General features: G+C 43.2%; 2 protein-coding genes across 2 annotated transcripts in view; one reads left to right on the top strand and one right to left on the bottom strand.

Annotated features, from left to right (window-relative positions):
- The window catches only part of SPG11 (spastic paraplegia 11 (autosomal recessive)), a 26,119-nt gene extending 8,409 nt beyond the window's left edge, over positions 1-17,710 (top strand). The window contains 24 exon segments of the mRNA XM_010086970.1: positions 189-334; positions 842-1,003; positions 1,581-1,647; positions 2,107-2,272; positions 2,800-3,005; positions 3,788-3,896; positions 4,412-4,571; positions 4,992-5,249; positions 5,463-5,663; positions 5,980-6,087; positions 7,207-7,369; positions 7,769-7,983; positions 8,321-9,065; positions 9,898-10,040; positions 11,471-11,669; positions 12,508-12,534; positions 12,537-12,635; positions 13,708-13,841; positions 14,492-14,599; positions 15,185-15,353; positions 15,714-15,802; positions 16,311-16,466; positions 16,995-17,146; positions 17,530-17,710. Coding sequence (XP_010085272.1) covers positions 189-334; positions 842-1,003; positions 1,581-1,647; positions 2,107-2,272; positions 2,800-3,005; positions 3,788-3,896; positions 4,412-4,571; positions 4,992-5,249; positions 5,463-5,663; positions 5,980-6,087; positions 7,207-7,369; positions 7,769-7,983; positions 8,321-9,065; positions 9,898-10,040; positions 11,471-11,669; positions 12,508-12,534; positions 12,537-12,635; positions 13,708-13,841; positions 14,492-14,599; positions 15,185-15,353; positions 15,714-15,802; positions 16,311-16,466; positions 16,995-17,146; positions 17,530-17,710 — 4,163 coding nt within the window.
- A 2,457-nt stretch (positions 17,711-20,167) lies between these two features.
- Positions 20,168-24,575, bottom strand: EIF3J (eukaryotic translation initiation factor 3, subunit J). Its single transcript, XM_010086971.1, has 7 exons — positions 24,507-24,575; positions 24,074-24,131; positions 23,728-23,819; positions 23,147-23,264; positions 22,010-22,165; positions 21,288-21,361; positions 20,168-20,296 (listed from the first exon to the last, which is right to left on the bottom strand). The coding sequence occupies exons 1-7, from the start codon at positions 24,573-24,575 to the stop codon at positions 20,168-20,170; spliced, it is 696 nt and encodes a 231-aa protein (XP_010085273.1).
- Between the last annotated feature and the right edge of the window lie 318 nt (positions 24,576-24,893).

Genomic DNA, 24,893 nt, shown 5'->3' with positions numbered 1-24,893 from the left:
AAATTGGGGAAAGTTCGGTAAAATTTAGACCAGCTTATCTGTATGTATAAGTAAGTTGAGAAAAATCACTTAACAACAAAAGATAGAAAACTCAGCATTTCTCATAGTTGTAGAACAGTTTTAATGCATGATTTAATGATTTAATATTGGTTTTGTGTGAAATTAAATCTCACTTTTTTTCTTTTAAGATCCAAAGATGATTTTTCAGGCCAGTCTAGCAAATGCTCAGATCCTGATTCCTAGTAATCAAGCCAGTGTGAGCAGTATGCTCCTGGAAGGACGTACGCTGTTGGCACTCGCTACTACAGTGTATGCGCCTGGAGGTATTGATCAGGTACTGTGTACAAATTCTTGATAAGCTTTTGGAGAAGCTGTCACATGGTGTTGAAAACCCAAAGGAATATGTTAATAAAAATAAATCTACTTCAGCTATCATATTTTTCTTTGTAAAGCCTGAAAATCTGGACACACACAAAAAATTTCAGCTTACTGATCACATTGTGTTAGCCAGTTTCATTGTGCTATAGAGATCAAAAAGCATATTATAGACGATTATACTTTTAAAAGAAAAACGCTCAGAGAACTGTATGTTGGAACAGAATTTATTAATGCAGATAGTTTTTTGATACATAGCACGGTAGCCTAAAACATCAGGTATTGTTGAAGATACGTCTAATGTAACTTAACAGGATTTTACAGGAAAAAAATACACATCCTATGTTGTCACCATATTTCCAATTCCTGTGAGGTAGTTTGTTTGGCACACTCAGAGATTGTTTTATTATGATCTTAATGGAGTTTCTTCTTCCTAATGAAATAATTTTGCTTCCTTGCAATGTAGGTTCTTCAGAATGAAGATACAGAAAAACCTCTAAAGAAAGTTGATCCACAGCTCTTAAAAATGGCATTGACTCCTTACCCCAAACTCAAGGCTGCTCTCTTTCCCCCGTGTACTCCTCATGGGGTTTTGCCGCCTGACATCTCTCTTTACCATCTTGTTCAGGTACACAAAGTACTTCTCGGTAGCATTTCTTGGCAGAACAAAAGTAAACTAAGAACAGCTTGTTTTCAGCTAAAGCCTGGAGGGTTGGGGGAAACACCGTGGTGTCCTTAATTTGGAGCAAAAGTTTATAGCTTCATTCTGAACAGTTTTTTTGTTTTGTTTTGTTTTTTAAATGGCATCTAAATACTGTGAGTCTGGCTCTGCCAGGCACATAAAGACATCTGCAGTGTTTAGTTTCAGCACTCCTGGAATGTCAGAGGAGTGATATTCTTGCTGTGATCAATGGGCAGGGGGTTTAGTATTAACAAAAATTAAAATGTTTTTAATTGTCTAAGGGAAATTGAAATTTAGAATTAAAGACAGTGTCTTATGGAATGTCATGACACATTTTGGGGCAAATGCCTTTTACTTCAGATCTGTGGTATGAGATAAACTGAAAGCTGGAAGAAATGCTACAAATTACTCATTATTAGGAAAGTGTTAGCTTTGCTAAAACCACAGTTTAGCAAAACGCTTAAGCATGGTCTGATGTGAAAATCTTAAGCTGTCTCAATATGTTTTGTTTCTGATCTTTCAGTCGTTAGTGCCCTTTGATCCCACTAAATTATTTGGCTGGCAGTCAACAAATACTCTTGCTGTATCAGGTATGTAACTTTCAAGTTTTGTGTGCTTTTCTAGCCTGAGCACCTGGGATAAAATACCTTCCAGTGGAATGATTTGACAGACAAACTTATTCAAAAGACCATTTATTTTACAAAAAAAAAAAAAAAGTCTCATTTACCAAAATTGTATTTTGAAATGAAGTCCTTCCTAGATAGGTTACCTTTTGCCATTAAGCTCTGCACAGACTGAATTTTTCCTAAATGATATTATGAGATAGAAAAGCAGGATTTTCTTTTAAAAGCAAGTTGAGGGCCTAAGAAGCCATGTAGAGTTCTGATTTTAGAATGAGAATTGGCATTTCAGTGGGGTTTGGGTATGCTGAGATCTGAGTTAGAGCAAGAGGAGAGGTATGTGCCATCTCATGTTCTGTAGCTGAAAGCGCTTTTCTATGTTTGATTCAACTGTTTTTCAGCCTATAATAACGATGATATGCTTTCTAGATGCATCAAGTGACTTTCCTCATTTTTCCTCCCCTGAACTGGTGAACAAATATGCTATAATGGAACGAATGGATTTTTTGTACTACTTGCACCATGGACGTCCAACATTTGCTTTTGGTACATTTTTGGTCCAGCAGTTGGTAAAGAGCAAATCCCCCAAACAGTTGTAAGTCTTCTCAAAATGACAGTCGGATACTTCTTCGGGGGTTATAATGTAAACAGCTAAGATTTGGGCAAAAAGGAAAACTTACCTTAATAGCTTAAAAGACATTCAAGCATGCAGAATTTTGTCGGCTACTAGGCTGGAAAGATTTCAGATAACCAATCCACCAGTCCCTGTAGAACCCTTTAGGGTGCCTTTGTCACTTTGTGCAGTTGCTGCTTGGGTTGTAAACTCTGCCCTGAAACTGCTGACAGGTGTTTTTTATTAATTGTAATAGTAAATACATTGGCTTTAATTTTTGTTAAAGTTTGTTAAACTGCAAACTCTGTGCTTATCATGTGTGAGGCTTTATTCTCATACCTACAGGTTTTTTTTTTATAAATATGAATCTTTTTGTTTGTAAATATCTTTCATGCTAATAAAGTCTCTGAGTTTAGTAAACCTTGTAGGTACTTGTTTACATGGGGAATATTTGTGTGTGAAAATTGGTTAAATATCATCTGTGTTAACTGGTGTTCTCTCTGTTTCAGGATTCAGCAAGCAGGAAGGGAAGCCTATATTTTAGCTCTCTCTCTCTTCAGTGTACCTTCAGTAGGAGCAGCCTGCGTGTGTTTTCTAGAATTGCTCGGTCTTGACAGCCTCAAACTCAGAGTCGATCTTAAAGTTGCAAACATAATTTTCAGTTACAGAACTAAATATGAAGAATCTCAGCACAGTCAAATAAGAGACTCTTTGGGTAAGGGTGTCTTTTGTTTGTTTTAAAGTCATGTACTGTGTATTTATTGGGAAGAGAAGCAGAGATGGATTGATAGATGGTGCCTAACTTCTCAGGAATGCAGTAAAAGCATCCTGTCCTTTCAAGAGTTAAGGATTTTGCTCTTCTTTTATTCCTGCTTCTTACTAATTTTGAAGGTGTGTTTTGAACCTGGCATGCCAATAAGGCAGGAGCACTGTAATATGACATACAGCCAGAATTGTGGAAATATCGAAGAGACACTCTCAAAAAGCTGCCTGATGTTCAGTGTACTATTTAAAGGTTCAGACTAACGTTGTAGTGATGTAACTTGAGGATTAAACAAAGGGACATTATCACATCTCTTTTTTCTTTCATACTTGAAAACTGTCTTACAGCTGCAGTGAAATGAAATGTTCAAAGCTGTAGGGAGATTAAATTTATCCTAGGAACAACTTTAGAAAGCTGAATTTCTAACTATAGGTCCCCAAGTGTCCCAACTAGGAAACTACTGGCATTTATTTATATTTTCCTGATCATTCTAAAACTATATATGTTATTTAAAACTCTAAGTAGAGCTTATTTTTTTAAAAAAAAGTTATTTGATTTGAAAGTTGAAATTCTTTCTCATAAATCGTGAAGCCACTTTGGTGCCGGCCTTGGCATAGTTATTGAAACACGTTGACAGGATTGCTCCGCTTGTTGATCGTGGTACTTTTGAAAATATTACCTTTACTCTAATCCCAAATAGCATCTCACAATCTTTTAAACTGTTCTTTAAACAGTTGTAAAGTTAACAAAAATGGCTGATGGTGAAAAAGCAGCAGCAGCAGAAGTTCTTATCTCCTTAGAAGAAGCCTTTTGGGATGCAGTTGAGCATCAAGGAATAAAGAGGTGAGGAAAACATGATTTAAAGGATGATGCTGGAAAATTGAGATTGTGCATTGAATTTTACTGTTTGTGTATTCAGATAACATTAAAGAGATCCGTGTGTGTTTTATTGTGGTAAACTGAACAGCAATATTTGAATTTAGAATAGAGGCTTAGTGTTTCAAACAGTAGAGGTCGCAGATGTATGTTGGCGAGAATAAGGAAGTGCAGTCAGCGTGTTGGACTCGCTGTTCCACAGAACTCTTGCACCAAGCTTAGGAGTGAAGATTGTTGACTTCTTTTCAAAGCCTGCATTGTCAAGGTAGGACGACATACCTGCCGTGGTGGGTGGGAGCGTCCAGCGGGTGTAGTATGGAAGCTCCCACCGCGGAAAGCGACCCGATCTGCCGTGAAGTCAGCGGAAGGGCTGGTGTTGCCATTTTCAGGCAGTGGATCTCGGGCCAGATGAGTTTATACATTGTTAACATCTGGTATAAAGACCAGTTAATTACAGCTGAAGCTCTTTAAATTCCATGCAGGACATCGAGTGACTCTAGAAGGCAGTGGTCCTTGGTAATGCAGTTCTGTAAACTCCATCATATCAGGCTGAGTACATCTTACCTGGTGGAATGTGCCAAATCCAACGACTGGCTGCAGTTCATCATCCAAACCCAGCTGTACAGCTACCAGCCCGATGAGGTGAGCTATCTGTGTGCGATTCTAAGTGAAGATAGAGTTTATCAAGAATGTTCCTAAAAAAATAGATTCTATTAACAAGAGAATATCATGTTGTGAAGACAAAAGTTTCCAGGGAGATAGAAGTTGTCTTGGGCTGGTCGATGTGCTCTGATTATGATAGCCCTTCAGCCGGATTTCCCAACTTTTTAACTTTTTTCTCCCTCTTGGTATGTGAAAAACTAACACAGGACTAAGTTTATTAGAGTAATTCACACCTGTGGAACACTTTTTCCCCTTTAGGTCTCTAAAAAATGTTATAGAAAATGAAATTCGAAGAATGTTTTTTTTGTCTTTTCTGTGTATTTATACCTTCAGTCCTTCTTCCCCCTCGTTCTCTTGGGATCTCACTCTGTATGGATGCTTTTGGTTCTCTTTTCCTAGGTCATTGCTGTCCTTCAACATTTCACCCCCGTTTTACAAGATCACCTGATGCTGGCATTGGAGAGGTTGCCATTTCTGTGTCCTGGTGCAGGGTGTCCTGAAAACAGTGCTGCCAGCGTGCTCAGGAGCAAAGATGCAGATAGTCTGTTTCAAATCCTTTTTCGGTGTCAGGAGAATCCCAACCCTTCACGTTACCTTTTGACTGAAGGACTGAGAGAGCACGTTCCCATTCTGAGTGTTTTAGCAGCATGCTTCCAAGTGAGTATTGATGAACTTATTTATCTTTTAGATAAATAATTAAAAAGTGATGGTTGTGCATAATTACGTTAAATGGTAGATATGCAGGTTGCATTCATCAAGTGTTTTTCTGGTTTTGTAGTTGATTGTGAATACTATGACACATTTGGCCAATTTAGTGAGGTGATGTTTGTCTCTGGTTATTACAAAACCGTAATTTTTGTTACTTGACAGGATGCAAACATTATTCATTGTCTCTGCATTTGGATAATTACTACTGCGGATGATATTACTAGAGCTGAAGCGACACACCATATTCAAAGCTCAGCAGAAGATCACGAATGGGATCTTCATGACCTATCGGTTATCTGGAAAGTCTTTTTAAGAAAGCAAAAAAATAAACCACTCCTAAATGGCTTCCAGCTCTTTTTAAAGGTGAGGTGATGCCTTCGTGGTGGTATACGTGAGTGTATCTCAAATCATCTGGGCGAGGAGATGGCCTGTAGATTCCTCCTCTGTCTTGCTGTTTGTAGCCTAGATAACCTGGGCATAATCCACCGAAAATCCTGGTCAGTAAGAAGATCTTTGAATGGAATTTCTTCCAACTATTACAAATTTGCAGATAATGTATCAGCCCTGCATGCAATTTTGATAAATGAGAGCTTTATTGTTCTGGTACTGAGGAAGACCAATTCTACATTTATTGAGGGACTTTTAGGAAAGAATTATAACCTGTTTTTGTGTCTTAAAGGATTCCCCTTTGCTGTATATACTGGAGATGTACGAACTATGTATGAACTGTAAAAAATACAATGAAGCTAAAACCAAACTGGACAAGTTTCAGGAAAGTCTCACAAAAGTAAGCAAATTCATTTTCTCTAAATGTCTTTGCTAAGGTCTTCCCTTATTTGAATCTGACAGGCATCGTGTAGGAAAATAACAAAACAGAGGATGCTTAGAATGATCTAGGAGCTGATCTGTGAAGCAGTAGGTTTCAGCAGATTCTTTTTATTGCTGGTGGTTGACGGAAAAATGTTTTTGACAATTCAAAAAGCGATGTATTTTTCTAAATCATGTTGTGTTAAGTTGATACGGGCAGATTGAGATACACTGACATCCTCCTTGTGCGAGCAGTTTACTGTTTGAAGGTTGGCATTGCATCAAGTAGTACCACTGTTGGTCAAGTGGAATTATTTGTGGTGAGTAAGCGTGGGATATTCTCTGTTCTATATTGACCAGGGCAGGTCAATACTGAGCTGATAAATCAGTGACTTATAGGGACTATCTGTTTTTTGACTGTGTTTCAAAGTTTCTGACCAAGTCTGCGATATTGCTTTAGTTTCAGTCGTTGTCAGAAATTGCCCAGACTTTCTTTGAAAGTGACTCGGTGAACAGAATTGCATCCTTTGATTAAAACACTGATTTAGCTGTTGGTTTTAAGAGGACCAAAGTGTTTTCATGCAGTGTGCCTGTTTCTCACGTACAGATATTTTCACAAATTATTTCAGTTCTTTCCTTTCCATCACAATTTTCTAGTTCCTCAAATATCTTGGTAACTAGCATTCCATGTCATTAGTGGTTTTCCTTCCTGCAATTCAGGCTAAGGCTAGATCAGTTTCCTTTCCTGTGTGCCACTCACATACTGGATATGCTTACAAAGTATACAGCTCTATGATGAGCTATTAATCGAGTAATTTATTTTACCTTTCCATTTCTGATCCTTCTCGCTTCTTTTCTCTCTTCCATGATTACCAGGAGGAGTTGGTGGTCACTCTGCTATAAAATTTACTACTTTCAGAGCGAAGTCAAATGTACATCAGTGATGGATCAGTGTGCCCTCGGGAATGGCAGGTCGTTGTTTCTTAGAGAAGGAGATAGATCTGGTACACCTTCCATTCCCAGTGCAATTCCCACCAAAATGCAGAATATATTTACAAGAACCCCAAAACCCAACACTTAAAAACCTTTATCTACGCAGCTTAAAACTGAAGATGAGCCAGCAGCTTCAGAACTACCTGTGCAGTGGTTGGAATCACAAGCGTTGTTTCTTCTTGAATTGCTGATGCAGCAATGCAGAACGGAATATGAATTAGGAAAGCTCTTACAGCTGTTTGCTGCAGCAGATAATCTTCTACTGGATGGTAAATACAGCTTCCTCTGTTAGGTGATATTACTGCTTTAATCTGAAGACCACATACATGTTTTTGGAGCAACTGAACATGTTTAAGGGTATTCATATTGTTTTATTTTTGGGTAAGAATTTATATAACCAGAGTTGGTCCTTACGGTGAATTGCAGTGGTGAAAATGTGATTGCATGTGTGAGTCTGTTTGGGAGAATGTTCCATGCAAGTGTTGATGAGCACACAGATTATTGACAGAAGTATTTTAGTTGTGGATTTAGAGCTTATTTTGAGTCTCATTAAAGGTTTAGAGTGTGAAATCTATGCTCCTCCTTTGGCAGGGTTGCATGCTGAAAGAAGTAGAATTTCCCCAAGTGTAAAAACCAGCTGCCTTAAATTGTTTCTACTCTTAAAACAGGCCCTTATGTGAAGAAACTCTGTGCACTCAGTGAGACCCTGAAGAATTCCTCCGTATCGATTAATCGCTCCATCCTAACCGGTTACCGTATGGAGACGTTCCAGAGTGAGTGCAGATCAATTCTGGAGCAGCTGCAAGAGAAGGGAATGTTCTCGCTGGCTCAGGAGGTAGCAGCGCTAGCTGAATTGCCCGTGGACAACGTCGTTACCCAAGAGGTACAGTATAGTTAATTAATTATATTCACCTCTTAACGCACCTATTACTGGCAGAATCGAGAATGTTACTTCTTGGTCTTCCTGAAACACAAAGTTTTCTTCAAATCACTTTTTGTTTTAAATGCAAGTACTCCACACAAGTTGACTATAAACGCTGAGCCGAAAAGGACAGTGTAGCTTTCCTTAGTCTCTTACTTTTTTTACTTGCTATACAATCAGTTTTATTTGGTGAGAAAAATAGATATTTGGACACTTAATTCAGTTTTTTAAGATTCTAGCCATCCAGTGTGATTTTTCTGTTGTGGAAATATGTTTAATACCTTTGTGAATTTTGCAGGTTTTAAGAGATCTGCATCGTTTAAGAGACACTGGACAGTGGCATCAAAACCAGACAAGAATTGAATTCTGGAAAAAATGTAACGACAGCTTCATGAAAAATTCAATCTCCAGCAAAGCTGCATCTGATTTTTTTGTTAATCAGGCAAACACGGTGTTTGAATCTTTAGCTGACGAGAAGATAAACAGCATTATGGAGAGACATTTGTTGCTTACCCTAGCTGGCCATTGGCTAGCCAAGGATGACTCGATGTCACTGCACAAATTAGAAGAAATAGAGAAACAGATCTGGATTTGTCGCATTGCACAACAAACGTTATCCACAGATGAGGGGTCAGGCAAGTCGAGATTTTCCTCCCATGTTGTAGAGAATGGGGATCTTACCTTTGATAACTTAGCTAAGGAGTTTTCTTTTTCAAAGCTACCTGCTCTGAACACACCAGAGTACTTAAAACTAGAGGGGCTGGCATTCCCAGAGTCCCAACAGACCCTGACAGACCAGGAGGAGGAATCTCTCAAGTTTCTCATCGGATGCCTTCTTGATGAAGGAAGCGTGCATGAAGCCAGCCGTGTTTGTCGGTACTTCCATTTCCCCAACAGAGATGTGTCGCTGGTGTTGCATTGCAGAGCTCTGGCCTCAGGGGAGGCTGATCTAGGCAAGTTACACACAGATATTCAGACTCTCCTTGCAGTGAGAGAGAAGACATCTGAAAGCAGCACGTCTCAGCCGGGCAGAGTCCCAAGCAGTAAGTGACACTAACCAATTAATACCCTCCTTGGGGTTCCACTCATTCTTCCTGATTTCCCCCAGAATTTCTGCAGGAAATAAGGTCTTCCTGGCAGCAGGTTGTCTCCTTGGTTCACAAATCCCCTGGTGAAAGGAATTTAAGGCTTGTAATATACCTTGCTTGTGTGTGCTCCAGGCAGGACGATTCTGTGCAGAGTTTCTCTAGGCTCTTAACTGGTCATTTTCGATAGTTCACAATTCTCTTCCAGTAACGTAGCACTGAACTGCATCTGCGCTCCTGCTTTTGGAGTACACACCGTAGGACATCTTGGGTGTGTTTCCGGAGCTGAAACATGGAAATGCTTTAATTAATATTTTCTCTGAATTCGTTGTACATTATAGAGGGTCCAGTGTTTCTTATGGATAGCAAGGCTACGGCTGATGATGTTTTTATGTAAAGCACTCTGTGCATAGTTATGAAGCCTGAATGAGGAAGCTGTCAGCTGGAACATTACTTTCTAACACTAACGTGTATAAAGCTTAATAGGAATAGAAGAGAGTAAATGAAACCTAAGCGATCTTCTGAACCCTTAATGCTCTCTTGTGCTTTGGATTTCAAATCTAAGATACTATTTTGGATATTCTGGATCATTTGTGTTCTGTCATACTGTTTCTATCCTAAAACTTTAAAAAAACCCCAAACTACCCCACACGTGTCAAGAGTTCAGTTTTCAAAGACTGAGGAAACATTCTGTATTAGGTTCAGATTTCTGGAGTTTTGCTCCCAGTGTAAGGCTTGTTGGTGTTACCTGTCTTTATGAGAAAGGAATTCACAGTATTTTTGTTTCCAGCATCGAGCTTAGAAGACTGGACACACATTGTGGCTCCATCTCCAGACGATGAGGTTGTTCTCAGTCTGAAGGCTCTCATAGATGAATGTGTCCATGGGAGAAACTACTGCAGACAGGTTCTCTGTTTGTATGAACTTTCCAAGGTAAGTGTCTAGTAATGTTGTTGAAGAAATGAGTGGTTTGTATCAGGCTGTGCTGTGGAGGTGAGGATAGAGAGTGGTGAAAGTACTCATCAGGTGCCTGAAACAAGCTTCAGAGGGTGACGTGACCAAGCCTTTCTGTGGAAGAATGGCCACGTGCTTCCTAGGCATGAAGTGCTGAACGGAGCTCAACTCCCAGCTCCCCAGGCCCCTTCCTCTGACTCCCCTAAGGCAGATTTCAGCGGTGTCTCTTTGCTGTGCCTTTGTTATGATCTTTCCAGCATCTGTTGTTCACCTAGCACTTTGCTTTAGACCTTTCTTGTGGGATGCCTTCGTAACCAACACTGACCCAGAAGTAGACAAAGAGCTAGCAGCTCCCTTAGAGCACCTCTCTGCTAAACCTTCTGCAGGCTCCACGCAACGGCTGCTCAGAGGAGTGGCGAGTAAGTTCCAAGTGATTTGATGCAGACAGTGGTAGGAGAAGTAGCAGATTGTTGTTTGCTGCCTCTCTGCTCCTTGACCTTCGTGATTGCCAGCAGCCCACATCTGCTCCTTCTCCAGACGGTGCTGCTGAACGCTTCGTTCAGGGTACAGAACCCCTTTCCATGCTACTCGGTCTGTGTTTTTGGAACGTAGCATTAGTTTTTTATGAATAAAACCAGCAGTTTATGTGCTGAAAATATTAGTGTCGACTTTATCACAAAGGTTCTTAGATTTTCCTACAGAATTCTTCATGCCTTGAATATTCAGAGTGAATGCTTTAGGTTTGAGCTACCGAGAAGTCGTCCTACGAGTGGTTTGTTCCCCTTTGTAGCACCCATGTCCTTCTCGCCTGAAGCTGGGTGTCCATACTTGTGAATTGAGAGTTGATCACTGTGTTTGTGAGATAGAAATAAATCTAAAAATGTAAGTTTGTAAAGTTGCAGTATGTTACAGCAGAGTATTTACAGAGCCTCACAAACTCCTCTTCCAAAGGTAGCACATGTAAAACTACTGTATCTTTTTCACTGAGAGCTTGTGGTGTGTAGAGAAGAGGAGAAGGAACCTCGTAAGTAAAACTTCTGCAGTAAAACACAATTCCTTGTTTGAGAGGAAATATTCCTGTCTATCTGCGAGGTACTTTAAGTGTCAAGGTTTATATTTGGTTCAGGAAAGCATCTCTGTTCATGGGACACCTCTGTGAGTATTTAGCTTCAAATACAAAGTACTTACATGCCATCCCAATCTGGAGAATGTTAGTACTGAAGATGGAAGCACTATTAACTGGTACAAGGACAGAGTATGTTTGCGTTTTTTTGAAACGGAGTTGTGTCTGCTTCTCCAGCGCTCTCCTCTAGCATCAGCTCATTGTTAAGATGTACTGCAGGTCGATAGATGTTCTGGACTGGAATTTTTGCTGTGCAGAATCTGCTGAGTGTACGTTTGCTTCTTAGGAACTGAACTGCTCCTACAGTGAGATGTCAGCCCATGACCCTGAGAAAGTGCTTCGAGCAATTCTGTCGTCCCGCCAGCCGGACAGGTGCCGGAAAGCTCAGGCGTTCATCACCACCCAGGGTCTCCAGCCTGATACTGTGGCAGAGCTTGTGGCTGAAGAAATCATGCAGGAATTATTGGCATCTTCAGAAGGGAAAGGTAGTAAAGAGGCTTGATCTTATATTTTAGTATTTTTGGTTTGTAAGTGGGAAGTTTGTGCATCTGAAAAAAACTCCTTGCTCTCGAGCTATTTGAGTGCTGATTATAGTCAGTAACGTTTGGGCAGCTCTTGTTTAATGTTTGTAAGCCTTGTATACCTTGCATAAGGTTTTATACAAATGTCTGTTTTCATTATTTTTCTGTCCAGTGTGGTGTTGCAGTATTTAAGGTTTTCTTTTTTATGGATGTAAATTTAAGGGTTTAGAAACAATGAGCCATCAGATGGAGATTTGTGAGTCCTGGTGTGCCCTCCTCTGCTCCTGCTGTCTTCCACTCTGCTTCCCCTCACTGTTGCTGCTGCCCATGTACCCCTTCACTTGGGGGATGATGATCTGGTTCACCTCCCTCAGAAGAGGCAAGTTCTTAACCCAGCAGAAAGCAAATCCAGAAGAGAAGAGTTTTTTGCTGAGTTCATAAGTTGAGCTGGTTCATGGGAGAGTATGAATCAGAGCCACTGCAAGGGATGGGCTAGAACTGGGTTGTGTAAGGAAGAAAGAAATGTTCTTTTTTTCAGCAGCAGCAGCCTACGGGATTTGTGAAATTGTAGGTGCAGTAACAGCAGCAATACAGCTGTTCAACAGGATTTCATTGGCTTGAACTGGAAGGTAGTATCTGATTCTTAAATTTAAGCAATAAGATCAAAAGGGTCTTTGGAATTGCATTTCCAACTCCTAGGTCAGCCTGGGTGAAGTTATATTCATTTGGTTTTTTTCCTGTTAATGTAGCTAATCCTGAACATTAGCACTTGTGACATAACTCCCTCTCTCTGTGGACTCAGGACAGAAACAGGTTTCAAACCCTGCAGCTTATTCCTGCAGCTTGCTAAGCTGTGCCAGGATCACACCTTGGTTGGGATGAAGTTACTGGACAAAATTTCCTCTGTACCACGTGGGGAGCTGTCATGCAGTAAGTAAATGGCAAATGATACGCGATGTAACTGGTGCATCGCTGAACAGGGCATCACTTGGTTTAAAATCACAGAGAATAAAAGCAATGCTGGTGGAAGTATCTATTACTGCTCCCAAATTTGATATTAAAGTAATAGATCTGAGCGTATGCACAGGAAATGAGCATGTTGCTTAAGTGTTGCATCAATTTACTTTCCAAACAAAATATAGATTTTTTTTTTTTTTGTGCCGACAGCTGGGAACGGCAGTCAGCGAGTTACCTGAACTTCTGTCATTATATGTTACAGAAGGAGGGTATTGTGACTTTCCTCATATTACTCACAATTAGCAACGGCTTTCTTTATCCATTTGCTAAGCTAACGTTCTACATCGCTTGTTACAAAACTCCATTTTACACTTTGCAGCTTTATATACCGTGGAGGTGTTGTCACTGAGTCTGTGAGACGTAGCCAAGGTGCTTTGGTACGGCTTTGCCACTGCTAGCCAGCAAACTGCGGGTTTGGACTGGTTTTAAAAAAGATTTGTTATGGGCAGTCCATCTCTGAGAAAAAGGAATGAAGATAAGATTTTGGTGTGAGTATTGCCTTGCCGTATCAGATCAGGCCTTCCAGGGAAAATGGACCGGCTCAGATGTGCTGGTTTAGCTCAGCGTGTGGAATTTATGGTTTTTCAAACCCAGATGCAAAACTCGTGGCCTTCCCTTCAGCGGCAGAGCTGGCTGGTACTAGTGGGGTGCTGCTGAATTCTCATACACCTGTCAATCAGCTTTGGGTGGAGGAGGCTGGAAGTTTTCTGTGTGGAATAAAATAACGCTTCGGAAAATGATCCAGACCCTCAGACGTTCCCCCAGACTGAGAAGGCAGGCTGAATGCACGCTGTTACAGAAACTGTTCTTTCTTAAAAGTGCACAGGAGAGAACCATCATAGCTCAACCGTCTCCTCCAGTTCTGTTGTCTGTAACTGGAAGGGTTGTGTATGCTCTGCAGAGACGGCATCGCCTCTGGAGAGAGGGAAAACAATTAACTTCCCCAGCTAACGAGCTGAAATACCCGAGTTGTTCTGTTCTTCAGTTACAGAGCTGCTGATTGTGGCCCATAACTGCTTCAGCCTGACTTGCCACATGGAAGGAATCACCCGAGTCCTCCAAGCAGCGCGGCTCCTCACGGATGAGCATCTGGCACCTAAGGAAGAGTACGGGCTGGTGGTACGTGCCTGATGCCGTGCGTGTGTCTCCGGGCGCTGTACGAGGGTTCCCACATCCCCGTTAGCAAACCCCTGCTCGTGAGCGGTGCACGGGGAGTAGGTGGGTGATGAACGGAGAGCGGTCTCGCCTCGGGGTGGCTGGTCTTGTCCTGCCTGGCCCTGGAGCTGAAAGCGGGCGCAGGGGATGACGTTCATGTCACAGAAGCTCTTGGAAGACTTCTCTGGAAAACCAGAGGTGGAGACAGTGGAATGGCGAGGCGGCAGCAGTGCAGTGAATCGGAATGGGGGTGTCGAAGTAGTTCAGCTGCTGGTGAAGTGTGATGGCTTGTGTTACTGGGCTGTCGTGCAGCGTTAATTCCTGCCTTGAGAGGGCTCCTGGAGTCCGAGACATGCGAGATATAATGGTGTCATAGCTGAAAGGTTCACTGCGTATTTGTGTTTGGCAAAATTACGTCCTTTCACCTCACAGTAAACAAGATGCAGTAGGTTGGTTTAAAAAGAAAACCTCCGTGGCTGTAAGGGAACATGTTCCTGCCTGCTGCAGCTCGCAGCACCGGCTGTGTCGCCTGGCACAGCACCGCCTGTGTCGCACCGAGAGAGGAGCTTTCTGCTTGACTTTGAGCTCCAGACTTACCCCTGGTATTTCCACAGGTTCGTCTCCTCACCGGAATTGGCAGATACAATGAAATGACCTACATCTTCGAACTGCTGCACGAGAAACACTACTTCGAAGTGCTCATGAGGAAGAAATTAGACCCAGTAGGTGGAGGGGGATTAAGGGGAGAAAGCTGTCAGAGAACTGCGTGGCTACATCAGAAACTAATATTTAGACAACAAGGTGGAATTATCTGGGCATTTTTATTACTGGAGTGCAGGAAGTGTTATTCAAGTTTCATATGAATAAATTAATTCTAGGTTTTATTCTGGTTTTAGTTTAATTGTTCTAATTAATCCAGTGCTGCAATGAGAGCAGCATTGAAATGTCACACTTGGGAATGTCACTTTGAGTTTTTATGTCCTGCTTTGGTTTTACTTCCAGTTAATGTTTTATGGGTTTTTAAAAATCATAAATATTTCTAGCTTTCTTGTAACATAAAATAATAAATGTCAGTTTTGACATTTGTATGTAAATAAATGCACAGGTGCTGGATTTTCGTACCTGACATGATGTAGTTAAGCCCAAATATAATATTGATGTTGTTTTAAAATAAAGTGGAGAAACCGCAAAGAGCATAATGATCACTTTTTGGAGAATTGTACCAGAAGAGATTTCCTTGTGGGTACTAAAATGTGAATTAAAAAACCTTTTTCGAATCTTACTCTGATATTCCTTCGTGTGACCAGAGCGGGACCCTGAAGACGGCTCTGCTGGATTACATCAAGCGCTGCCGCCCGGGGGACAGTGAGAAGCACAACATGATCGCCCTGTGCTTCAGCATGTGTCGGGAAATTGGAGAGAACCACGAGGCTGCTGCTTGCATACAGCTCAAACTCATCGACTCTCAGCCATGGGGTGAGTGGAAGCTGCACAACCGAGAAGGTGTTTCAGGAAGATGTGAGGGGTGAATGTAGTTTAGATTGTCCGTGGTGTTCTGGTAACTGAATTTATCTGGTAATAATCAGTTCTTTCTCTACCACAAATGTGGTTTCTTTCAGTTCTTCAGTCCCATGACTAGGTCCCAGCAATAGCTCTGATCCATGAACTGAACAGGCATCGCCGTTTCTTGGTGGTTTTTTAATATGAAAATTTCTTTTAAGTCTTCTGTTGCTTTCTGAAGCACCACTGGGGACAGACCTGGTACCAGGAGGTGTTTTTTTGTAACTTTGTCACCTGTATAAATAATTGGTTATTCTTTTTCTTTCCCCATTTCAGAAGAGTCTCTTCAGGATGTTGCAAACTTAAAGAAACTGCTGATGAAAGCTCTGACTCTCTTTATCGATGCAGCAGAAAGTTATTCTAAGGTAAAGTGAGATGGAATTGTATCTGGACAGCACTGGGAGCACATATGGAGTGGGCTGAACTGGGAGAGCAAACAGAGCTGCCCTCGGGAGGGTGTGCAGAATCCTGTCCCAGCAGAAAAGGAGCCTCCTGCTCTTGTCAGCTCGGCAGTGCCCCAGCAGTCTCAGTGGCACTGTTGTGTCCCAGAGCAGTGCGCTGCTCCCTGGTCAGGCTTTACACCTAGGCCTGCAGTTAGGTTCCCCAGTTACAGAGGAGTGACTATGAGCTGAACTGGCAAGAACAGAACAGTATAAAGAGGGTTTAAAAACTGGGGTGATTGTGATGAAAGTAGCATTTGTGATGAGTGAAGCTTCATTTGAAGCTAATGGAATATGGCCAGTGATAAAACCGCAGTGATCTGAAAGGATATCCTGGACAGCTCTGAACTCATTGTTGCTCTCAGGAATATTTGTTACTTTCCTCTAGAAACGTGCTTCAGAAGCTTGTAGTTGTCTTTGTTGTATTAAACAGGACTCCTGTGTCCGCCAGTCCTTGCGCTGCAGTCGGCTGACGAAGCTGATAACCCTCCAGCTGCATTTCCTCAACACCGGCCAGAGCACGATGCTGATCAACCTGAACAGACAGAACCTGATGGGCACCGTCCTGTCCTTGCCTCGATTCTATCAAGTAAGTCTGGCTTCCTCACCTGCTGTTCTTTCTGAAAATGATGGTTTGAAGCAGCAGGTACTGAAGCACTCGGCTCCGTAATGCTCAGCTCTTCCACGTAGCCACCAAGTCCTGTGACCATTAACCGTCGTACGGCTGCAGGTCCTGGAGAGGATTGCAGCCCTCAGCAGCCCTTGCTGGCTCGCGGCCATCGCACAGCTGGGACCTGGGCTCTCCAGCAGCTCTCGTGCTGCTGTGAGTCTGCACTAGAGCCCTGAAATCTAATCTATGTTGGCATCCATCATTTTGTAAATTTGGAAATAAGAAAGAAAAGGGCTTTTTAAAGAGAACAACCCCCCCTGCTCTGACATCTTGTTTAGGGGTTAAGGAAAATTATTTGCAGCAATTTCTCTGGAACACAGCTGCTCTCAAGAACGGCCTCAAGAGATGGGCCAAACAGAAGCCCTAGAATATTTTAGGTATAGGAATTTTTCTGTGCAAGAATAAATTCTCCCTGCTCAGTAATTCCCGCGTCTGTTCTCCCCGCAGGCAGCTATTGTAGCTGATGCTTACGAGTTTGTTCCAGACTGGGCTGAAGTTCTGTATCAACAAGTGATCACCAGGGGAGACTTCACTTACTTGGAGGAATTTAAGCAACAAAGACCACTGAAGCCTGGCATATTTGAGGAGATCGCTAAGAAGTAAGTAGCTCTACAGTCAAACTGGGACTTTCTTTTCCACAGGCTACTTCAGAGCAGCCGCTGTGTGTTTAATAGCATGAGAGTCTTCAAATGGTTAAAACCTTTGATGGGGCCAAGTGTAGCACATTGGGACTAGAGATCTCTTCAGTTCCTTAAGCATAGCCCTGGATCTACCATTTTTATTGAGCTGAATAAATAGGGTGCCTTAGCGCTGGTCAGATCACATCTTTTTAAAAATTATTCAGAGCAAAATAACCAAGAGAATCCAGTGTACATGTTGAACACAACGTCTTCTTTAAATAATGTAGTTTGGATAGTTCTATAGCAAGATAGTCTGATAATCGAAGCCTGCCTATTTCTATTATACATACAATTATTTTCAGAGTTAAACAACACCCCCCTACTGATGCTGCTCTGAAAAATCTGAAGAAGCTGCTCACTTTCTGTGAAGACATCTACACGTACTACAGACTGGCTTACGATCACAAGTTCTACGATGTGGTAAATACGCTTCTGAAGGATGCACAGACTGGCTGCTGTCTTAACGATATGTTATCAAACTAGAACCCAGCCTCCCTGGAGACTGGCTCTGACAGTGCCGCAGCCTCCTGCAGGGTTCGTACTGGTTCTTTAACAAATCCTTCCATCAGTTACCTGCTTACCGTGGTGTGCTGCTGTGTGGAAGCTACTCCAGAAGACTGGTGGTGGTTGTAAATATTTAAAATGCCGAGACTGTGTTAAACTTAAAATTATGTTTTGTATAATAAATCTTAACTGTTTACAAAACACTTGACTGACCAGCAAATGCAGGCTGGCGCTGGGGCAGATGAAGCGGAGATCCAGCAGCCCTTTGCATCGGGGGCGCGGGTGATGGATCGCCACAGGAGCTGTATCTAAATCAACAAACGTCTGAAACAGAATGTGCAGAATCTCCAGCACACTGACAATGAAGTTTTAGATGCACGCTAGGATAATCCGTTCTTTGATTCCAGTCTGATCAGCCTGGTTTTGTTTTCTAGCTTGGTGATGTCTCGTACACCTCTGAACAGCATACACTTCATTTGCTGCTGTCTTGGAGTAAAAGAAGTCATCAAGGACAAATGTATTCTTAGAGTTATTAAATTTTAACTTCTTTCCACGCCTAGACAGCCCTACGGGGCAGACGGTTGGTATCGACACCCTGTCGGGAGCCAGCAACCAGCGTGTTCTGCCACTGTGCCGTTCTGGCCCATTTACAACATCGCCTCTGCTGTAACTGGGGAGGGGGAGAAGACTGGGACACTGCTTCAGGCAGAAACCCAGCTTCGGCTTGGATTCTGTGTGATCCCCAAAACAATGCAGCCTGCAGAGCATCCAGCTCCCCCAGCGGAGTTACCTCCTGTCCAGAAAAGCAGGGCTGGGGCGCTGGCAGCAGCATCCGAACAGCCTTTAACGAAAATTCAGCAAGGTTACTGTAATATCTCTAAGCGCTATCCTAGCAACAATACGATTTCCATAGCAACGCAGTTAATTAGCAGAGCAATGCTAACTTGGATTCATAGCTCACACTGTCTCCTTGGTTGCTGAACCTTTTTATGCTCGCAACTGCTGCATCTGACACGTTTACTCACATGGTTTTAATCTCAAATCAGTGATGGCAGCACTAGAAGTTGTACACAGGTGTACACAGCACAAGTCACAGCTCCTTTGCTAAATGAAACATGTTACGCAGGGAGGGTTGTGCCTGAGCAGAACCTGATTTAAAATTCCTGTTCTAGTCAGTCTCATAAAACCAAATTAATCTGAGCTGGCTCTGATTAGTCTCGGTTAAATAACAGCTAGCAAGCTTTTATCTTGAACCTTAAAGTGGAGAAAATTGAGGCTCATAAAACCAAATTAATCTGAGCTGGCTGTGATTAGTCTTGGTTAAATAACAGCTAGCAAGCTTTTAGCTTGAACCTTAAAGGGGAGAAAATTGAGCCATCCTTCCAAGAACTGCCCTCCCTGAGCCTTTAAAAAGGTGGGACCACCAGGGTGCAGGGGCTGGAAGAGCAGCTGCCCTGTGGAAGCACACCTAGCCAGGGCTGTCCTGCAGCTCCACTGCTTCAGGTGTTTTTACCGTAAGATACTAAAAAACTGGGCCAAGGACAGCTGTAGTGAAGTCCTCAATAGTGATTTTTATTAAATTAGTTGCTTTATAAAACATTGCAGATGTCATAATTGTTAACGTAACAATTTGCCCAACTGTAGTAACTGCTGCAGTTTGCTAAGCAAGTTTTGTTTTTTTTTTTAAATGAAAGAAAATGTCTGAGTCGTGAAAGATCTACCACAACCCATGAGAGACCAAAAGGAAGTCTTGTTTTTTTACACTTGAACCAGGCAATTAACTGTTAAAGAAAACCCAACCCATACAGCTGCATTAGTAGAAATCTCAGTGAAGGGAAACTAAACTTCATACTCACGACACAAGTTGGATTTGTCAAATACCACTCTTGGTGTTGTGACTCACCCCGTGTCAGTGTCCCAGCGCTGCAGTTCCCGGTGCAGCATCCTCGCACTGAAGCTGGCAGTTCCCCTTCACCCTACACTGAAATCCTCAAGCTCTAACTCAAGACAAAGCAATCGTAATACTAAGTGCACACCATGCCCTTGCTGCAAACTGCTTTTGTTCCTCCAGCCCGCCCCGGGGGGAGGTACAGTTAAGGCCGTATCGCTGCACTGTGCTGGCAATAATACTTTGCTGTGTTGAAATTCTTTTCCAATTTAGTGGCTGTTACTATAAAATCAAATAGCAACAGTTACCATTATCAGCTTTTTGGGGTTTCTAACTGCAATTTACTCAGCTTTTCCATGTCTTCATTCTAACCCCTGATGCAGAGCAGGGAGCCCAGTGCTTGCGCAGGGACCCGTCAGGAGCTGACACCAGCACAGAGATACTGCAATTCCGATTGTAGCATTTGGCAGAATTTAAAGGAAGAAAAGTTGTGCTACATGTTTAAGGGATTATGGGCAACAGAAAGACAACAGAAAGGGAGATAAATGTCACATGAAGTCTTCAAAGTCTTGTACGTATTCTCCATCATATCCTCCGTAATCAGCCAGGTCATCTTTCATAGTAGCCTTTAAACCACCTCCAGGCACAACACCTTTTTTCTTCTTTTTGGCTTTATTCTGCTTAAATAGGAAGAGCATGTTTACTTTAAAATCCACGGTCATTTGTCCTTACCCTAATTAGAGTAACGCCACATGTCTGAGGTAGGAGCATGCACGTCCCCAGGTGGTGAACACCCTGTTGCCAACGATTTCTACCCCTGCCCTTCATCCCCAAGTGCAACCCCTTCTGGGCTTGCCCGCGTTCTGTCATTCCTCCTGTTTCACCTGGACTCCAAACAAGCAGAATAGCTCAAGTAAATGCAGAGTCTGGTGTTTAGTTTTGTAGAATTACCAATTTAATTAAGGAATTTAATGCGGCTTTTATCACCACAGTGGCTGAATAACTTCCTTACTGCACTGGTGTAGTTGTAGCTTCCAGTGGCTGGCCAAACGAATTTACACACAGAGCAGGGAGAGAGGAGTATAAAATAGGCAGTATACAGACTTTTTGTTTTTACACTTGTTTGGTTCAATAAGTCACGGGCTTCCCTCCGAAAAACAAACACAAGGCGCTGCATCACACCACCAGCAGGTAAGCTGTTACACCACTTTGTAAAGCTTACTGTTCCCTGCCTGGGCAGTTGGTGCTCCTGTCATTTGCACAACAGTGTAAAAATCTCAGCTACCCGCATTCAATCCCCAACCTTGGCAAAGATTTATGTTACTTCCACGGACTGGTATTCTATTGACGTTTAACTCTAAAGGAGGCTGGCTCCTGTCTGCAGGAGATCGGCCTGAGCCCTTTAACTCCAGGACAGCGTAAACCAGAACACAGTCAGCGCACAGGTGACATTTACCTAAAGGAATCAAGGTTTGCCTGGGATCTCTAGAGTCAGCCAACCCCCAATTCCCTCATACGGTGGAGAGGATTAACTCCAGTATCTGGGGTTATAATTTTATCTCCTATTACCACCTCTAACAAAATCAGCATTTCAGTTGTTCGACCTGTTCCCGTTTGCCGGACTAGCCCCTTCAGCGGTATTGCTGCAGAACCACACTGAACTCTTACCTTTTCTTGTTTTTGTTTTTCACTGCATAGTACTGTCAAAGTATTTGTGATCTTTTTCAAATCATCAACTTCCACTACATCAGGAAAAAAAAAAAAAAAGATTCCTCATCAATATTGTTCTTAGAAGGCAGTTAAAGAATCCAACATCAACATTCGCTGAAAACTATCCACAAGCATCAGTAATAAGCACGAGCCTGTACGGCACAGGAGAAGAGCACAGCAATGAATTCACCAAGCACCTGAGCCTGCCAGAGCCATGGAAAAAAATGAGTTTAAGTTGTTTTTTTTCTCTGTACAGTTGCATGCTGAATTCCAGAACTATTTATTTTGCAGTCCCAGAATTACAGGAACTCAATTTTATAATAGTTTCCTCCCAAATGAGCTACTCAAGGTGCCTGGCTCAGAGAATTTTATTTTTTTATTATTATTTTAGAAATGGCTTCAAGAAAAGCATGCAAGATTAGATCAGCACAAAGATTCATGCTTTTTGAAAGTACTGTCTTTAACTGCCATGCAGAAAGCGTGACTCCTGTGCAGGGAGACAATCCTGAAAGTTTCTGGGAATGGAATCGGATCCCAGTGAGTGAAGCAGGTCAGCACTTCACTGAGCACAAACTGCAGAGACCAACCCTGATTTCAGGTTTCCTGTAACACCATGTTTTCAACTCCTTTACAATTCTGGTAGCAGCGTGTTCTTCCAGCATGTCTTTCACTGAACTTACATGAAATACATACGTCTCGAACTAATGCTTCCAAGAAGCTGGCGTAATGTAACGACTTCTCATACTGTGTGATCTTCTCTTTTAGTAGTTTGCCAAATTCCGTAAAGTCATCTTTTGAAGAGGGGTTCATGGCATCTATTCCACAAGTGTTATTTATAAAGAGAGATATTACAGAAAACACCTGAAGAGGTGACACCAGAGGAAATAAATGACCTTGCTGCCCTTCAGCTCTCCGCCTCCACTGAAGCTTCACAAACCCCGACCTGAGCTGTGCTCACTCGCTTCCCCCGTCTCTGCCGCGCAGAAGCAACCAGCCCGCGTTCCTAGCCCGCACGGCACAGCTCAGGAACACGAGCCGGCTGCACCCGGTCACCGGAGCTCACAGCAATCCATTTTAAACAAGGAATTCCTGCCTCGAGCTCGTGGGGCAGAACCGTGCTCACCCTTTGCACCTGCACCTATGCACCCCCCACCCCGCAGCACCGCACTCCGCAGACCTGTCCCTGACTAACAAGCCGTGTCATTCAGTCATCAAGGCGACACTTTCCTGTCTGAGGGATGCTGCTGTGAATCAGGATCTCTGCCCCTTCTGTCACAGCACAAACCAGAACGATCTGCTTGAGGCTCCTCCGAGCGGAGGTTCCCCAGCAGAACTGCCCCAGCCTGCTCAGCACCCAGCGGTGACACAGATGGCCCCGAGGAACGCTGCGTGAGCGACACTGCGCCACGCTCGTCCACAGCCTCGTTAAAGCCATGTTGTAAAGCAACTCAGAACATCAAAAGATGGCACTTCTATGTTTTTTTTTTTCTGCTTACACACTCATCTTTTACCAGAAGTACCAGTATGATGGAAAACGCAGTCAGCCACCTTCTTCCTACCACCTCCCACCGTGATATGTTCAGAAAAAGCACCTTCTACTCTAAACGTGGTTTTTGTGGTTCTTGCAATTACCCCTCAGTACCTGACAGGCCTCCAGGAGCGTGAATTTAAACCCCTCTTGAACACAACCCGCAGGTGCTCCCCCAGTCAGATCCTGCCCCGTTCCTTTCCCAGCGCATCCTCCCCAGCAGAGCTCGATCTGTGGGACACAGCGCGTCCGTGGTGCTACCGCCACACCGGCCCAGGCACAGCACACTCACCAAAGGTTTCTTTTGCTAACTCAAGGTCTGACTCCTCTTGCAATTTCTTTAGTCGTAGTTTGTCTGCTAACTGTTCTTCTGGTGTAAGTTCTTTATGTTCCTCTGGTGCCTCTAGCTGAATTTAAAGATGCAGACAGGGAGAATGTTAGATTTCTGACCCTTGAGCAGAGGCAGTACAAGAAATGGGTTTTTTTCCAGTGCCACCTGAACAGCTCACTCCTGCCTGCAGTCAGTCCATCTCGAGCACGTACAGGCCTGAAACCCATCCCAACACGGCGTAACAATGGCACGCTGTTTAACTGTTCATTTTACAAGAAGTGGGAAGAAACAGCTTAGTTCTAAGTTTCAGAACTGCACATTTTATCATGAGGTGCATACAAAAGAAACGGTGACAGCATTATTGCAATAACCTGGTTAAATGATGGAGAAATTAAAGCTAACACCCCCCAGATGCTACTAAGTGCAAGACTTAAGTTTGGTTTATCAGACTAGTCAAGATATTTACAGGTCTTGTTCAACCTCAACAAAATCAAGCTTGCCCTCTAAATTTTACGAGACCAGAAGAAAACACGAGTTACCCTTTTTTTAAGCTCCTCTTGCTTTTTCTTCTGTAGCTTTTCTTTTTCTTTTATTTTTTCTGCGATTTTCTTTTTTTCTGAAACTTTTGGTTCTGTAAAACATAAAAGCACTCAGGAGGTCTACTGATTTTTTTTTTCCCAGCAATGATAGCAACGTTAATCAGAAAGAAAGCCACAGAGCTCAATTACTGGAACCTGAACACAGCGAGGTAGGAGACATGCTTTGTCAAAAACAAAACCAACCCTACTTGGAAAGTGGTTTTGATTCTTCAGATCACTCAGGACAACACCAGCCTCTGTTCCGACGCTGCACACAGCCACCAATTCCTTTTAAGTCAAGTCTCACCTGGTTTTATCTCTGTCTCCTTTACTTCCTCCTCTTCCTCCTCATCATCCCAGTTATCCTACAAAAGAAGTTTTAATTCAGACTCTTTTACAGATGCTTTCTGCTTGTTTGGGTGACAGATGCAAAGACCAGCCGCTCACGCACAACCTCTCTGCACCTCCCGTGTCACCAAGCTCCAGTGCTGGAGCCAGCAGCGGGAGGACGGCGGGAGCTGCACACACATAGGCGGCGGGAACCCGAGCGCTCGTGGCAGCGCAGTTACAAAAGCAAGATCACGAACAGACAAATAAATAGAACAGGAGTTTGTTACAATTCCTTTTATTCCATGCTGCAGAATCCTGAACATCTCCTGACACACGCAGGCAGCACAGCCACCGCCGCAAACACCCAACGGGGCCGAACCCTCCCTGGGAGCTGGAGCACGCTGTCCCACCCCCCACAGACCCGCTCCTCCCGAGACACCGCTGCCCACAGCCCCCTCCCGCACCCGGGGGGGGGCCATCCCGGTTCAAAGCTGAACGCGGAGGAAGGTTGTTTCCTCCAGCCCCGACCCGCTGCTGGCACCCTCAGGGACTCTGCGGTTTCTCCCGGCAGCTCTCCGGGGAGGGAACAGGGATCCTGTCCGAACACCTCCGCACACCCCAGCGATGGCCCCTGTGTGGGGATCAATGCTGCAGAACCGAGCTGAGCTCTGTGCCGAGCGCCATGCGACGTACACGCCTGAAGTTAAAGCCAAAACATCTCCGAGGAATCTAATCCCAGGTACCTGTTCCATCTCAACTTGCGGGCTTAAGAGCTTTTACACAAAAACCACCCATAC

The sequence above is a fragment of the Pterocles gutturalis genome, unplaced genomic scaffold (genome assembly GCF_000699245.1).
Source record: "Pterocles gutturalis isolate BGI_N339 unplaced genomic scaffold, ASM69924v1 scaffold34501, whole genome shotgun sequence".
NCBI classification, from domain to species: domain Eukaryota; kingdom Metazoa; phylum Chordata; class Aves; order Pterocliformes; family Pteroclidae; genus Pterocles; species Pterocles gutturalis.
The sequence above is the reverse complement of the archived record's forward strand: the minus strand, read 5'-3'. Positions and strand labels throughout refer to the sequence as shown.